At 49.0% G+C, this 16,073-nt stretch overlaps 1 protein-coding gene across 2 annotated transcripts in view; it reads right to left on the reverse strand.

The window, feature by feature from the left end:
- RNF213 (ring finger protein 213) overlaps positions 1 to 16,073 on the reverse strand; it is a 2,329,248-nt gene that overhangs the window by 1,749,008 nt on the left and 564,167 nt on the right. For both annotated transcript variants that reach the window (XM_085617427.1, XM_085617426.1), the window contains exon 9: positions 8,658 to 8,870. In XM_085617427.1, the coding sequence (XP_085473553.1) occupies positions 8,658 to 8,870 (213 nt within the window). The remainder of the gene's footprint in view (positions 1 to 8,657; positions 8,871 to 16,073) is intronic.

A 16,073-nucleotide genomic window follows, 5' to 3' on the forward strand; every position in this document is an offset into this window, starting at 1 on the left:
ACTTGTTCATCTGAAAGAAACACGTTAGTTAGATTCCTCACCTTAGAATAGATACCCAAGCAATACCATCCCCGGTGGTGGGTCTGCGAACCAAGATCACACCAGAAAGTCCTGGAGGACAGAACGGCCAAAGAAGCCATCCCTCCGGACTTGGCTGTCTAGGCAATAATGCCTGGCAAACGTGTGTAGCGAAGCCCACGTAGCCGCCTGACAGATGTCCTGCAAAGGGACTCCCCGTCCCAAAGCAGTAGTAGCCGCTGTAGCCCGAGAGGAATGGGCGCGCAGCCCAACAGGAGGGTCCTTTTTCGCCAAGGAGTAACAGATTTTGATGCACAAAACGACCCACCGGGAGATGGTCCGTTTGTGCACAGCTTTCCCCTTCTTAGCACCCACGTATCCAACGAAAAGTTGGTCGTCCACCCGGAACTGTTTGGTGCGGTCCAAATAAAAAGAGAGCGCACGCTTTGGGTCCAGACGGTGGAGCCTCTCTTCCTCTTTGGAAGGATGCGGAGGCGGAAAGAAGGTGGGCAAGGTGACAGACTGCCCAAGATGAAATGGAGTCACCACTTTCGGAAGAAAGGAGGGACGAGGCCGAAGGACAACCTTGTCCGGATGAACAGAGAGAAAAGGAGGCTTGGACGATAGAGCCTGGAGCTCACTCACCCGTCTAGCAGAGGTGATGGCTACCAGGAAAGCAGTCTTAAGCGTCAGAAGACGAAGAGGACAATTATGTAGAGGCTCAAAGGGAGCGCACATCAGAAATGTGAGAACAAGATTCAAGTCCCACTGAGGCATTACGAAAGGAACAGGAGGGAACGTATGAGTAATGCCTTTAAGAAAGCGTTGAACCACAGGGGACTTGAAAAGAGAAGGCTGATCAGGAAGCCGTAAGAAGGCAGAGAGGGCAGCAAGATAACTTTTCAAGGTGCCCAGGGCAGAGCCCTGCCGGGCCAAAGAAAGAAGAAAGAGGAGAACCTCAGAAAGAGGGGCGGAAAGGGGATCCACAGCCTTTGCTGTGCACCATGCCACAAATTTGTTCCACCGGCAGGCGTATACCGTCTTTGTGGAGGGATGCCTGGCTGCCAGAATGATATCACAGACTTCAGGAGGCAAGTCAAATGGCATCAACTGCCGCCGCTCAATCTCCACGCATGGAGGTGGAGGCTGGACAGATTCGGGTGGAGGACCGTCCCCTGCTGCTGCGACAGAAGATCCTCCCGAAGGGGAAGACGTATCGGAGGATCGGTCAACATACTGAGTAGCTCGGGATACCAGTATCTTCGTGCTCAATCCGGGGCCACCAAGATGACTTGGGCCCGGTCGTGCCTGATCTTCAGCACTCTGGGCAGAAGTGGTATAGGCAGAAAGGCGTACAACAGACCGCAACTCCACTCGTGACGAAAAGCGTCGCCGAGCGAGTGCCGCCTTGGAAATTCCAACTCGCAGAACTGCTGACATTGCGCGTTCTCTTCGGTGGCGAATAGATCTAACCAAGGCTCTCCCCACTGCTGAAAGAGACCTTGCGCCACTTCGGAGTTCAGACGCCATTCGTGATCCATCATGCACCGGCGGCTGAGTTCGTCTGCTCTGGCGTTCAGAGAGTCCGCCAGATGTTGAACCACTAGGGTGACGCCCTGGTGTTCCAGCCACGTCCAGAGGTGCAGAGCCTCCTGACAAAGGGCCCACGACCCCACCCCGCCCTGTTTGTTGCAATACCACATGGCGGTGGTGTTGTCCGTGAACACCTGCACGACACTTCCCCTGACAGAGGGAAGGAAGGCTTTCAGTGCAAGTCGGATCGCTCTCAACTCCAACAGGTTGATGTGGAGACGAGACTCCGCCGGAGACCAGAGGCCTCTGATCTCCGCCTCTCCCATATGGCCACCCCATCCCAGGAGGGACGCATCCGTTACTACGACATGCTCCGGTTGGGGAAGGGAGAGGCTCTTGCCCGTGACCCAATCGCGGTCCGTGAGCCACCAATGCAACTGCTGTGCAGTGCCCTCCGAGATCAAGACACGGTCGGACAGGTTGCCGTGATGCTGGGCCCACTGAAACTTCAGGTCCCACTGCAGAGCCCGCATGCGCCGCCTGGCGTGATGCACTAGTAGGATGCAGGAGGCCATCAGCCCCAGAAGCCGCAACACTAGCCTGACCGAAACCCAGGATAGAGGCCGAAAGATGGGAATCAGGGCCTGAATATCCCGGACCCGCTGTTCCGGTGGATGGACCCGGAACTGCGCCGAATCGAGAACCGCTCCGATGAAGAGGAGCTTCTGAGAAGGACTCAGATGTGACTTCGGCACGTTGATGGAAAATCCCAGCAAATGCAGGTTATCCGCCGTAGTCTGGAGGTGGGAGACGACTGTCTGGGGCGAGCCCGCCTTCAACAACCAGTCGTCGAGATAGGGGAAGACTGGAACCCCTGATCTGCGCAGATGAGCTGCGACCACCGCCATCACTTTCGTGAACACCCGAGGGGCACTGGTGAGGCCGAAGGGGAGCACGGTGAACTGAAAATGCTCCTGGCCCACCGTGAACCGCAGGTAACGCCGGTGGGCCGGCAGGACGGGGATGTGGAAATATGCGTCCTGCAAGTCCAACGCTACCATCCAGTCTCCAGGGTCGAGGGCAGCTAGAACCTGAGCCAACGTCAACATTTTGAACCGTTCCTTCCGGAGGAAGGCATTGACGTTCCGGAGGTCCAAGATAGGGCGTAGGCCCCCTTTGCCCTTCTTGGGAACCAGAAAGTAGTGGGAATAACAACCACGACCTACTTCTGGGCTCGGAACGCGCTCGACGGCCTCTTTGGCCAAGAGGGCCGAAACTTCCTCTCGCAGAAGATTCAAATGATCCTCCGAGATACGGTGGTGCTGCGGTGGCATGGCTGGAGGGGTCGTCTCGAAGAGGAGGGAGTAGCCCCTTCGGACGATTTGCAGCACCCACCTGTCAGAAGTGATGGTACGCCATGTGAGCAGGTGATGGCGAACTCTGCCGCCCACTGGCGAGGAATGGGCCGGAAAGCTCGGACTAGGAAGGCTTGGAGGCGGATGCTGCCGGGGTGGATGTGGGCTGACCGCGTCGTCCTCCAGAACCGCCTCGGCGGAAACCACGTCCGCGACCGCGACCGCGCGCAGGTTGGTTCTGCGGCTGGTGGCTAGGCGTACGTGAGGAGGCACCCCTTCCGTGGCCACGAAAGGGGCGAAAGGCGGAAGTTTGCGACCGCGGGGCCGAGAGGCCCAAGGACTTGGCCGTAGCCCGGGAGTCCTTAAAGCGATTCAGCGCACTGTCCGCTTTCTCACCAAAAAGGTGAGTGCCATCAAAGGGCATGTCCATGAGAGTGCTCTTGACATCCCCCGAAAAGGACGTGGACCGCAGCCAGGCATGACGTCTTAGCGCCACCGTGGTAGAAATCGCCCTACCCAGCGAGTCCGTAGGGTCAAGCCCACATCGGATTGCATGACGTGCTGCATCCCTCCCATCGGCCAGAGCCTGGGTAAGTCGTGTCTGAGCCTCCTCCGGGCACAGGGGCAGCACGTCCTCCACCGTATCCCACAGAGAGTGGGAATAACGGTCCAAAAGACAGACGGTGTTCAAAGGACCGCAGACCCAAACTAAGGGAGGAGAACAGCTTTTTGCCAAACTGTTCCAGTCTCTTGGAATCCCAGTCCGGCGGAGCGGTCGGGAAGGAGGATTGGGAGGTAGAAGCCTGGATAACCAGGCTCTCGGGGGTGGGGTGTTGGGACAGAAAACTGGGGTCGCCCGGAGCAGGACGGTGGCGCCTGGCGACGTTCCTGTCCACAGGAGGGACTGTGGAGGGCTTGGACCAGGTGCCCTGCAGAACGTCGATGAGGGCCTCATTGAATTGCAGCAGAGGCTCAGTGGAGCTTGCTGCAGACTGAAGCACCTCAGTGAGGACGTTAGTCCTCACAGCCACGGCAGGCAGCTCGAGCCCAAGGGCTGCGGCCGCCTTGCGCAGCACCACAGAGAAAGCAGCACCCTCCTCCGAAGCCACAGTCGGAGGAGAGATTAATCCAGTGTCTGGTGAGGTATCCAGACTACTGGCCTCCACCAGTTCGTCTGCCCAGTCCTGTGACAGTTGAGCCTGAACGGCCATAGGGTCATCGGACCCCTCCCAGACGTCCCCGTCATCCGATTCCTGGTAAACAGGAGGAAGGATCGGAGCCGGACGATAGACATAATGTGTCTCTAACGGCGCCGTAAGCGGCGTCCATCGACGCCGTAACGGCGCCGGATCCGGAGCGGGGCTGAACTGGGGCTCGACGCCAGGCGGAGCCGGCATCGGAGGTGGTACCGGTGTCGACGCCGGCGGAGGAGGCGTGACGAGGTCGACCGGCGTCGGCAGGGACTCGGGGACGAGTCCCTCGGGAACCTGCGGCGTCGGGGCCGGAGCCGGCGACGGCGCCGGGGCCGGAGCCGCCGGCATGCAAGGTTGCCCAGTCGGGTCCGCGGGGCCCGAAGGCGCGCCAGCGGGCGTCGGCGGCGGAGCCAGGCTCCTCATGGCCGAGAGGAAGGCACTGACTTCCGCCAGCGTCGCGTCAGTTTCAGGGACCGGCGGGTATGGGGACTTGCGCGGCGCCTGCGGCACCGCTGGAGCCGCGGGGGTGGAACCACCCTGACCCTCGGCCGAATCGCGCGACCGGCGAGGGGAGTCCGAAGAGCGGTGTCGCCTCTTGGACTTCTTAGATCGCTTGGACTTACCCGAAGACTTGGAGCCAGACGAGCGATGATGACGTCGGCTGCGGCTCCGCGACCGATCTTGGACCTTCTCCTGGACCGGGATCGAGAGGGGCGCGGAGCCGAGTGGCAAAGCTCGAGGAGCTTACGGGACCGCTCCCGTCTAGCCTTCGAGGTCAGGGCCTTGCAGTCCGAGCACGACTCCGCGTCGTGGTCGAGGCCCAAGCAGTAAAGGCACCGGCGGTGATGATCCGTAACCGACATCAAGCGGTTGCAGTCAGCACAGGCTTTGAAACCAGGCATCCTACCGGCACCGGGGTCGAGACAAGATCAAAAAGGATCAAAAAACGTAGTCAAAAAAGACTAAAAGGGGTAGCTCTCCCGTATCTGCGCTTACTGGTGCGGAAAAAAGAAGAACTGACGTCAGCGCGCGAGGGCGGCGTCTAAGTACTCCGACGACGTCATTCCGGCGCACGACGCCGACGACGGACGTGGAGCCGCAGACAACGCGCAAGGGGTATTGCTGACGAAAAATCTTTCGGATCCAGTCTGACGCCTGGGGATATTCTAAGGTGAGGAATCTAACTAACGTGTTTCTTTCAGATAAGTCTGTGACTGCTCGCCATCACTACCACTGAGTCAAGTGCTGAATGGGTTGTATTTGTTCTAATTTGCAGAGCTTTAGTATGAAGGTCCCCGGGACAGAGACAAATAACATCAAACCCCCATGGATGAGGTCCATTAGCACCTACATGCCCAGTGTAACCCCCCTCTCCCCCGGCTCGCCACCCCTATTGGGTCACAAGAAGCCTCAGGTAGAGTTCGAATAAGATCAAAGATAAAATTGAGCACACCAAATCTAATATCTCTGGCTAAAAGGCAAAACGGGGCATGCCCCCAGTCCAAAAGACAGTAGATAAATATGGTTGCAATACATTCAGGACTGTGCGCGTGAACCCTGCCTCAGACAGTCGCCTGATCAGAATGGCATGCTTGGTGGTGTCAGAGTGCTAAATGATCTAATAATATCAAGGCACTGTACCACTGTTGACTAGTCTGCAAATGTAATCCATCACAGTACCAAATCAGTACTAGGACCTGGCCTAAACCCAGCTTGAAATAGATCAATTAAAGTGATCTTGTCCACAACAAAGTGCAGCAGTGCTAGAACATCACCATTTTTGCCTAAATAAGGCAATAATGAACTAGGGTGGTAGTTGCTCAGAATACCCATTCCTGATAATGCTTTTATTTATCAAAGTCTTAACCATTAGTGAGGTGCAGGTTTTAGAGAACGTCCCAGCAGGCAGTGAGCTGTTCACTAACAAAAGCAGCTTCTGAGCCTCAAAAGGCCCTTACTAATAATCTTAAATGTGTGCAGTGGGTTTGCATATGAAATCAGCTCTAGGTCTTGATCCAAAACTGGATTTTTTGCATCTTTTTCTATGAAAGGATAAGAAACCATCACCTAGCTGGTGTGACTACAAGGTTGCCCTGGGAGCTATATGAGTTGCAAAGATGTGAAATGGCACAGTGAATGGATTGGGGTGCTGGAGAGGACTACACATGCATTTTGAAAAATATTACATTTTTGCCTCCTTAATCCTATGCTTATAGGTGGCCTATAAAGGAACATCTGCACTTTTTGTATCCAGTGTGTAGGATATAGGACTGCCCCCATTTCCTTTCATGCTGGTGTGCTCTAATTTTAGTATTGCTAGCTTTTTTTAAGTGACGAGATTTGTTTAAGCACAGGTCTCTATGAATTGTTTTATTTTTTTGCAATGGGTAAAATGTATTCAACAAGCTTTTTGATTCTGATGGGGTAGCAAAGCTCACATAGCACTAAACAAGCTCCCCAAAATGAGGGTTAGGGCATCCAAATGCAGCTGCTTATTGACTGCCTGTTGTCTTTACAACTGCTCCCATCTTGGACCATCTTGTTGGTTTTCGTGCCTTTAACAGAACAAGCTTTAGGACTTCAACATTTAAGGCTTTCAATTAGTAGACTCATGATCATATGACCTTTTTAGCTTAGGTGCCTAATATGAAGTGCTTTTGAAACCTGCAATGGCATAATGGGCGTTTCTCTTAATGCTTTAAAAAAAAGGTAGTTTTCTGCAAGCTATCCTCACTTGAAAGACACACCATCCACAGCAAAATTACTATTGTGTTGCACTTAACAGGAGGTGAGAAGGTTTGGGCAAGAATGTTTCAAAATTCAGGATGTGTGCCAATGGTCTTCTGAAGAAAAAGGCACCAGAGAAAATGTTTGTGATTTAGTGTATCCTGATTATATATTCCTTTGGGGTTCACCTCTTCAGGACCCTTTACTTTCTGGTGAATTAGGCTTCAAGTGGCATAGCGGTGTGAGTGCATGGCTCTCAAGTTTAAATATTTTGTGAAGTATCGCAAAATAGTACATATTATTAAGGTGATATCAGGACTAGTAGTCAGATCAGATTCTAGCATCTAACTGTATGGAACAGTGGCATACAGGAGACTGACATGTAGGGGAAACCTGGCTTACTGCCAATGATACTGTGACAACTTCTGTGTAATTTGTAACAACTCATCACTTTGGGGCCACATGGTGTGGCCTTTTCTCAGATTTAAGCTAAAAATATTCTTGGTATGAGGGCACCAACCAGATGCTAGGAGAACCCTAGACATTAGAGACACCCTCACAAAGTCACACTGTGCTGTAGAAGACACCCTCTTGCCATTAAAGACATTTTACTCATTTCTGAGGGCCTCTCCCAAATTTTGAGAATCTCAATGGAATCTTGGGTCTAGAGCACATGCCTATACCAACATCAAAGTAGGCTTGTGAAGTTGAGGGACTTGAGAAATAGCAGGAAAGCATTTAAGGGACCCTTTGAGGGAGTGGAGTGGTACTAGATGAACTTAGGTAGGCGCATAACTCGTCTATAATACCTTTGTGGCATTAAACTTTTCTCTGGTGAGGAAATCAGACAACTCTGGGGACTCAATGGCCCCACCCCAGCAATGGCGAAAACATCTTTAATCCTCAGAAAATACAACAACACTTTCTGTGTCAGGGTGAGACTCCAGCAGCGAGACCAGTTTGCACAGAACCCTCGAAGCACACTGCTCTTCTACTGAGTCATGCTTTCTTTGCCTCTCTCTCTCTTTCTTATCTCTTTGCCTCCCAACCCTTTCGTTTTTTTTAAACACTTTGTGAAAGACGCAAACCAAATTTGAATCTCGTTTTTGTTTACAAAACAGGGGACGAATCCAGCACTTAAAATGACAGCTGCTGCGATCACAAGTGCAACTTATTTCCTGGTATATTGCGATGAGTTTTCCATGCCTCGCAGTTGTCCATACTACTGCCCTGGAGTGTTTGTTATAGCATCTTCCTTACATAGTGGAATTTTTTTTCCACAGTGTGAAAGTCACAATCCAAAAATCGATTTGCAATTTTCAAGTCTGCGAAAAAAAAATGTATACGACCTTCACCAGCCAATCACCCTTGTCTGAAAAATTTACAAGTCACTGAATCATGACTTTAAACTGCATAGACATACAAAAGTGTTAACCCTTTCAAGCCCATGTGTGCCACCTTTTTCAAATGCTTGTTTCTCTAAACCTCCTGAATGAATTTTCACCAAGGCAACAATTTCCACTTTTATGCCAAGTTTGATGTAAATCTGTTCAGCAGTTGTGACTAAACGGATAGACTCACCCCTGCAAAAAAAAACTTGTACTATCTGAGGAAAGCTGAAGCCGAAAACACTGAGGTGGAAATATATTTTTTGGTTCTTTGGCGAGTCATCTGTTTGAGTCAAATCTTGTTTGAATATTTAATTTCTTTGTGACTCATCATATACATTGAAATTCGAATTGTTGGTCTGTTGGCTGTTTTCTTGTGATCCTTTATCTGCATGTGTAGTTATAAAAAATATATGTGTGTATTTTTATTTTTATTAACTTACCTTGGATCATAGAAATTCTTTGCAAAGCTGTGAAAGGGAAACCCTTCCAGTCCTGCCCAGGCATCTTCCTGAAGTAGATGAGCAGTTCGTGATACTGACTGGTCAGAGTCGAAAGAAGAGGTGAAGAAGTGTAGCACTGGAAGTACACAGACCCACAGGATCGCTCGCTCGTCGATGCACCGCTGGCACAGGTTCATCAACCACTGCTTCATGCTGCAGAGGGTGATAAACATCACTGCTGAGTGACCTGACAGAGCAGGACATTTGGATAACTCATGTTAGGACAACTCATTATTATCAGTTACACATCAGTTTTTTTGGCATCCTTGCAAAATACATGCATCTGGAAGAGCAGAATGCCAAACCTTCCCAAGGTATTTCATTTTGTTCGAAAAATGCAATTAAGGAATGTTTTCAGGTAAAGGGCATACAAGTTATAAGATACTGACCTGAAACTACAGTTATCCAGCATTGGCACATTTCACAGATTTGCATGCTTGAATCATTTCCTGTTTGTCTGGGAGTCCCCATGAATTTAAAAAATAGCAGTACCAAGTAATAGAATACTCCTACGCAAACAATAGTTCATATTAGACGGACATTTATCTTAATACAAACGGTCCAAACTTCAGTCAGTGAGGTGAATGCTGCATTGTGCTCCTGATCTCCTTATGCAACCACAGGTCAGCATTTATAGTTTGTAAGATGTATGAATGTAAGATGCAGCCCCAAGAAAAGGGTAGGACCAAGTGCTGCATGTGAGTTTATGAAATATACCAAGAATGGAAAACTGTTAAAGGCATGTAAGGATTATGTTAGTAGTGCTGTAGATTCTCATGCTTTACATACTCCTGCCATCTACGGTTGGGTCTGGATGTTTGCAAGTTGCTTTTCTTAAAAGAAGTATGTTGAGTCAAGAGAGAAGGGGACTCCTCCTCTTGGTAATAGTGCGCAACAAACGCAGATGTCCAGGAGGAGGGTGGGTGCATGTGAATCTACAGCACTACATGCAAAGGTTTATGCTTACAGGGTAAGTAACAATCCGTTCGAGACATGTGTGACTGTAGATACATATGCTTTGCATAGACAGTATTGCAGTGCCCTCCAAAAAGCGGTGGCTAACCAGTGGATGTTGCAGTTGTTCGAAAAAGTGTACGTAGCACCGCCTGCGGTACATTAGCTTGTTGGTGTGCTAAAACATCCACACATTAGTGATTAGTAAATGTGTGTGCTGTAGACTATGTAGCTGCTTTACAAATGTTACCTATGGGAATGTTGCCCAAGAAAGCCATAAATGCCCCTATTATACAGGTAGTGTGCGCTCCAGTGGGTATAGAGACAGTACTTGTGACTTTGAGATCACATCTGTGGATGCATTTAATGATCCATATAGGAATGCCAGATTTTGAAATGGGTTTCCCTTTGTGAGGGGGAGCAAACACAACAAAGATTTGTTTTTTTGTGCAAAAATCTTTTGTCCTACCGCTTTTAATACATTAATGCTCTTAACATTTAGTGTATGAAAAGCCCTTTCTGCCATAGAATCTGGTTGAGGAAAGAAAACAGGTAGCTCAACCGATTGGTTAATGTGGAAAGGAGATACTACCTTTGGAAGGAATTTTAGGTTGGTTAGAAGAATCACCCTATCCCTATGAAGCTGAAAGAATGGTTCTTCTAAAGTTAGTGCCTGGAGCTCACTAACCCGCCTTAGTGAGGTGAAAGCAATTTAGAAAGCCACCTTCCAAAAAATAAATTGGAGGGGGCAATAGTGTAACGGTTCAAAAGGTGGACTCATAAGTGTGTTAGAACAATATTGAGATTCCATGCAGGTGCAGCTGGGACCCTTGGTGGTGTCACTCTTTTAAGACCTTCCATGAAAGCTTCAACTGCCACTCTGAACAAAGATAAGTGTTGTCTATTTTGAAGATAGGTATCCACTGCCGCAAGATATAAACATATGGAAGTGTACGCAAGGCCTAATCCCTGTAAATGCGAGAGTTAACAAATAATGTTTTGTATAGATGCATTGAGAGGATCAGTTTTTTGGTTAATAAAGTAAATAACGCATTTTTTCCACTTCGCTACATAGTAATATCTAATGGTAGGTTTACATGCTTCCTCAAGAATGGTCATGCATTCTGCTGGTTGATTTAGATATCCGAATTCTAGGACTTCAAGGAGCCACGCTGCCAGGTTCAGCTCCTTTGGATTCGCGTGTCTGATTTCGCCATGGTTCTGAGTGAAAAGGTGTGGGTTGAGGTGAAGCTTCTCGTGTGGAACTACTGAAAGTTCGAGTAGTGTGGTGAACCATGGTTGACGAGCCCATGTGGGAGCTACAAGAATGAGAGTGATAGACATCTGCCTGAGCTTCAGAACCAGAAATGGAAGAAGAGGGTGAGGCTGAAAAGCACAGGCAAATATTCCTCCCCAATTCATCAATAGGGTATTGCTTTTGGATAGAGGGTGTGTGAGTACCTGGTGGTGAAGTTTGGGCATTTTGTGTTCTCTGCTGTCACAAAGAGGTCTATCAGTGGAAACCCCCATTTGGGGAAGTATGAGGGTGGAGTTCCCACTCGTGGGCTTATTACTGCATTCTGCAGAGGAGGTCGGCAAAGTCATTGTCTGTTCCCGGGAGGAGTTCCACTAACAAATGGGTTTTGTGATGTATCACGCAACACCAAATGGTCTGACAGCTGAAGAGAGCATGTTCCACCCCTGTTTTGTATATCGTACATGGCTGTCATATTGTTGATCCTGACTAGAACAACCTTGCATAGGAGGTGAGATAAGGAATATGCTACTTACCAGTATGCATCTGTTCTTGGCATGTAGAGCTGCAGAGCCACACACTTAGGATAGTAGATCGCCATCTGGTGTTGGGCTTGGATGCTTGCAGGTTGTTGTCGTCTTCAGAAGAAGTCTTTGGTCACGAGATAGGTGACTCCTCCCTTGGACGACAGTGAGCATGGGCATCAACTCCATCGTTAGATTGTTTTCCGCCATGATGGTAAATGAAGGGTGTTTGTAGAAAAGAGAGAGATGTCCATGTGTGATGTCCAAGTAAGACAATGCTGGAACAGATACAGGTCCCGGGGAGGTGGGTGGGCGTGTGTGGCTCTGCAGCTTTACATGCCAAGAACAGATGCATACTGGCAAGTTGCATATTCCGTTCGAGGCATACGAGCTGCAGATCACACACTTAGGATAGAATATATAGCAGTATCTCCCTTAGCGGTGGTCACCTGTATCGGGAGCAGCAGTTTGAAATAAAGTTTTAAGGACCGCCTGACCCACAGAAGCTTGTTGCTTTGCTTGCACGTCAACACAATAGTGTTTAGTGAAGGTGTGTGTTGTAGACCATGTGGCTGCCTTACAAATATCTTCTAAGGGAATGTTTCCTAAGAATGCCATGGAAGCCCCTATTTTGCGTGTGGAATGCGCTTTAGGGGGAACCGTTAGTGTGCGTTTAGCATTGTGGCAGCATATTTTGATACATTTAACTATCCACCTAGCTATCCCAGACTTGGAAACGGGGTTGCCTTTATGTGGTGGAGAGAAAGCAACAAACAATTGTTTTGTTTTGCGGAATGATTTGGTTCTGTCAATGTAGTAAAGAAGGGCTCTTTTAACGTCTAAGGTATGAAGAGCTCTTTCAGCTACTGAGTCTGGATTTGGGAAGAACACGGGTAACTCTACTGATTGGTTAAGATGGAACGTAGATGTGACTTTTGGAAGGAATTTCGGATTTGTTCTAAGAACCACATTGGTATGGTGTAATTGTAAGAATGGTTCTTGTATGGTTAAAGCCTGGATCTCACTTACCCTTCTGAGGGATGTGATAGCGATAAGGAAAGCCACTTTCCATGTGAGGAACTGTAGTTCGCATTTATGAAGAGGTTCAAATAGGGGGCCCATGAGCCTTGTAAGAAAAATGTTTAGATTCCACACTGGAGAGGGTGGTAATCTGGGAGGAATAATTCTTTTAAGGCCTTCCATGAAGGCTTTGATCGCAGGTACTCTAAAGAGTGACAAGTGTTGTTGATTTTGTAAGTAGGCTGCTAATGCTGCTAGGTGGAGACGTATGGATGAGTATGCCAAATTACATCTTTGCAAGTGCAGTAAGTAGCAAATGATGTCCTGTATGGATGCATCCAGTGAGTTTATATGATTGTTAGTACAGTAAATGGCAAATCTCTTCCATTTTGCAGCATAGCAGGCTTTAGTGGTAAGTCTTCTGGCCTCCTTTATAATATTCACGCAGTCTGGTGGCAGGTTGAGGTAACCGAACTCTAGGACTTCAGGTGCCAGATCGCCAGATTGAGTTGACCTGGGTGTCTGATTTCTCCATGGTTCTGGGTTAATAGGGACGGGGAGAGATGCAGTTTTTGGTGCGGAATTAGCGAGAGTTCCAGCAGTTTTGGGAACCACGGCTGGCGTGCCCATGTGGGAGCTACTAGGATCAGTTTGAGAGACTGTTGCCTGAGCTTGCGTACCACTAATGGAATGAGAGGCAGAGGCGGAAAAGCGTACGCAAATCTGCCAGACCAGTTCATCCATATCGCACTGCCCTTTGACTCCGGGTGGGGAAACCTGGCAGCGAAGATTGGGCATTTTGCGTTTTCGTGTGTGACGAACAGATCTAGGTCTGGTTGGCCCCATTGTTGGAAAAAGGGCAGTAGGACTTGGGGATGTAGTTCCCATTCGTGGATCTGTTGAGTTTGTCGACTTAACAGATCGGCAAATTGATTGTGAACCCCTGGAAGGTGTTCTGCAAGTAGGTGTATGTTCTGGGGAATGGCTTATCTCCAAATGTTCTGTACGAGCTGGGACAGCTGGAGAGAATGTGTGCCTCCTTGCTTTTGTATGTAATACATGGCTGTCATGTTGTCTGTCCGGATGAGGACAGTTTTGTTCTGGAGATGTAGTTGGAATTATTTTAGTGCTAGGAACACTGCTAGCAGTTCCAGGTAATTGATATGGAGCACTCTGTTGAGTGGTCCATTTGCCCTGAGTGGTGTGGCTGAGGAGATGGGCTCCCCATCCTGTGAGCGATGTGTCCGTTGTCAGCACTATCTGTGGAAGAGGCTCTAAGAACGGCCACCCTTTGGACAGGTTTATTATGTTCCACCATTTCAGAGAGCGATGTGTGCGGCTGTCCACCAATACCAGATCTGTAAGTTGTCCGTGAGCCTGGTTCCACTGACGTGCTAGACATTCTTGCAAAGGACGCATTTGAAGACTTGCATAAGGTACATTGAAGATGCATGACGCCATCTTGCCGATGAGTTGCATGAACACTCTTGCTGGAAGAGAGTGTTGGATTTGAAATTTTGTGATAAGAGCTTGTATATTGGCCATCCTGGCTGGGCTGTGATATGCTAGGGCTGTGGAGGTGTTTATGGTGGCTCCTAGATACTGATGTATGTGAGAGGGTTGGAGATGAGATTTGGGATAGTTGATTGTGAATCCCAAGTTGTGTAAGATTTGGATGGTTTGGCGAGTGTGTATAACACATTTGTTGAATGACTTGGCTTTTATTAGCCAGTCTTCTAGATACGGGAAGACATGCATTTGTTGTCTTCGGAGATGTGCTGCTACTACTGCCAGACATTTCGTGAATACCCTGGGCGCGGTTGTTACCCACAAATGGAAGGACTGTAAACTGGTAGTGTTGTCCGTCCACCTTAGATACTTCCTGTGGGCAGGATGTATGGGAAAGTGGAAGTAGGCGTCCTTGAGATCTAGTGTGGCAAGGAAATCACCTTGTTGCAGAAGTGGGTGCAATTGTTGAAGGGTGATCATATGGAAATGATCTGAGTTGATATACAGATTTAGGGGCCTGAGGTCGAGTATTGGTCTTAGAGTCCAGTCCTTCTTGGGGATTAGGAAGTACAGTGAGTATACCCCTGTACCCTGATGTTCTAAGGGAACTGGTTCTATTGCGTGTTTTTGAAGCAATGAGAGAACCTCTTGTTTGAGGAGCGCAAGATGGTCTGGTGACATGGAACGCTGTTTGGGCGGTATGTGTGGGGGGGTAGTTGTGAGTTCCAGGCAGTAACCATACTGGATAATTTGTCTTACCCACTTGTCTGTTGTGATGGCGTTCCAGCCAGGCAGGAACTGTTTCCCCCGACTGGAGTGGAATGGTCTTGGGGAAGTGGAGGAAAGTCACTGTTTTGTGGCAGGGGAGGTACGAGTGTTGTTATTACCTCGACCTCGCCCCTTGTTGTTGTTTCCTCTGTATCCGTCTCTAAAATATCCTCTACTGGGGGATGTTTGTGTAGCGGGTTTGAATGTAGAGGAGGTGTCCGCTCCCATATTTTTGGAGGCTCCTCTATAGAAGGAGCACCGAAAGGAGCCACGTGGTTGGGGAGACTGTAATGCTCCCATGGACTTAGCAGTCTCTGTGTACTTCATTTTATCAAGGGCAGTGTCTACTGCTGGCCCAAAGAGCTGTTCCTGGTTGAATCGGTACAAAAGGGGGTGGTGATGGACGAGCATCAGAACCAATCAAACACTCACACTCAGTCAACAGATCTGGGTTTCATCCATCACCACCCCCTTTTGTACCGCTTTGTTCGCCATAAATTGGCAGGGTATGCTCAGACGTGAGTCCCTTGCTCACTTTTGCCACTGGATTCAAGCAAGCCTGGCTGAAGACGGCTGAAATGCCAGAAACCGGTCCTAGGAAGCTTGTTTCCAGTCCAGGGAAGGCATGGCATGGCTTGGCAGTTCGGGCTGGACTGTTCCCATGAGGCACAGGGTCAGACTGATTTGCATATGGCCATGTCTGAACTGGGGTGGCAGAGTGGGCTAAAGAATTTGAAATAAGTTTTCCCTCCTGGATAAGGTCATTTGCCGGGGTTTTATATGGCTGTGCCAGATGTTTTAATAGAGTTTTTAATTGGTCGTAGTATGCCCTGTCATTGCGTGCTAGTAGGGCTAGGGTGTTGGCAATACGCCAATGATTAGCGGCTTGTGCTGCTACTCTTTTGCCCGAGGCTTCTAACAGTTTGGATTCTTTGTCGGGGTGGTGTATCTCCTGTGGTTTGGGAGTTGGCACATTTTCTAGCGTTGGAAACGACAAAAGAATCCAAAGGGAGCTGCCCTTTGATGTAACTGGGGTCTTCAGGGGCAGGCCTATATTTCTTTACTATCCTTGGGCTAAGAACCCTGCCACAGACGGGGCTTTAAATACCTTGGGCGTGTTTTATGACTCCTTTAATCATAGGCAGAATTTGTACAGACTTTTGAGATTGCTCAAAAGTATCTTATAGGAAGTCTTCCTCAGGTGCTTTGGAGTGCATCGTGACGCCATGGTAAAGTGCCGCTCTATTTAATAATTGGCCAAACCCCAGGTGATCATCTGAAAGTGATGGTTTGGAAGGATATGGCTGAGGGTCAGGCATGTCTGGT

Source organism: Triturus cristatus, chromosome 7 (genome assembly GCF_964204655.1).
Source record: "Triturus cristatus chromosome 7, aTriCri1.1, whole genome shotgun sequence".
Taxonomy (NCBI): Eukaryota; Metazoa; Chordata; class Amphibia; order Caudata; family Salamandridae; genus Triturus; species Triturus cristatus.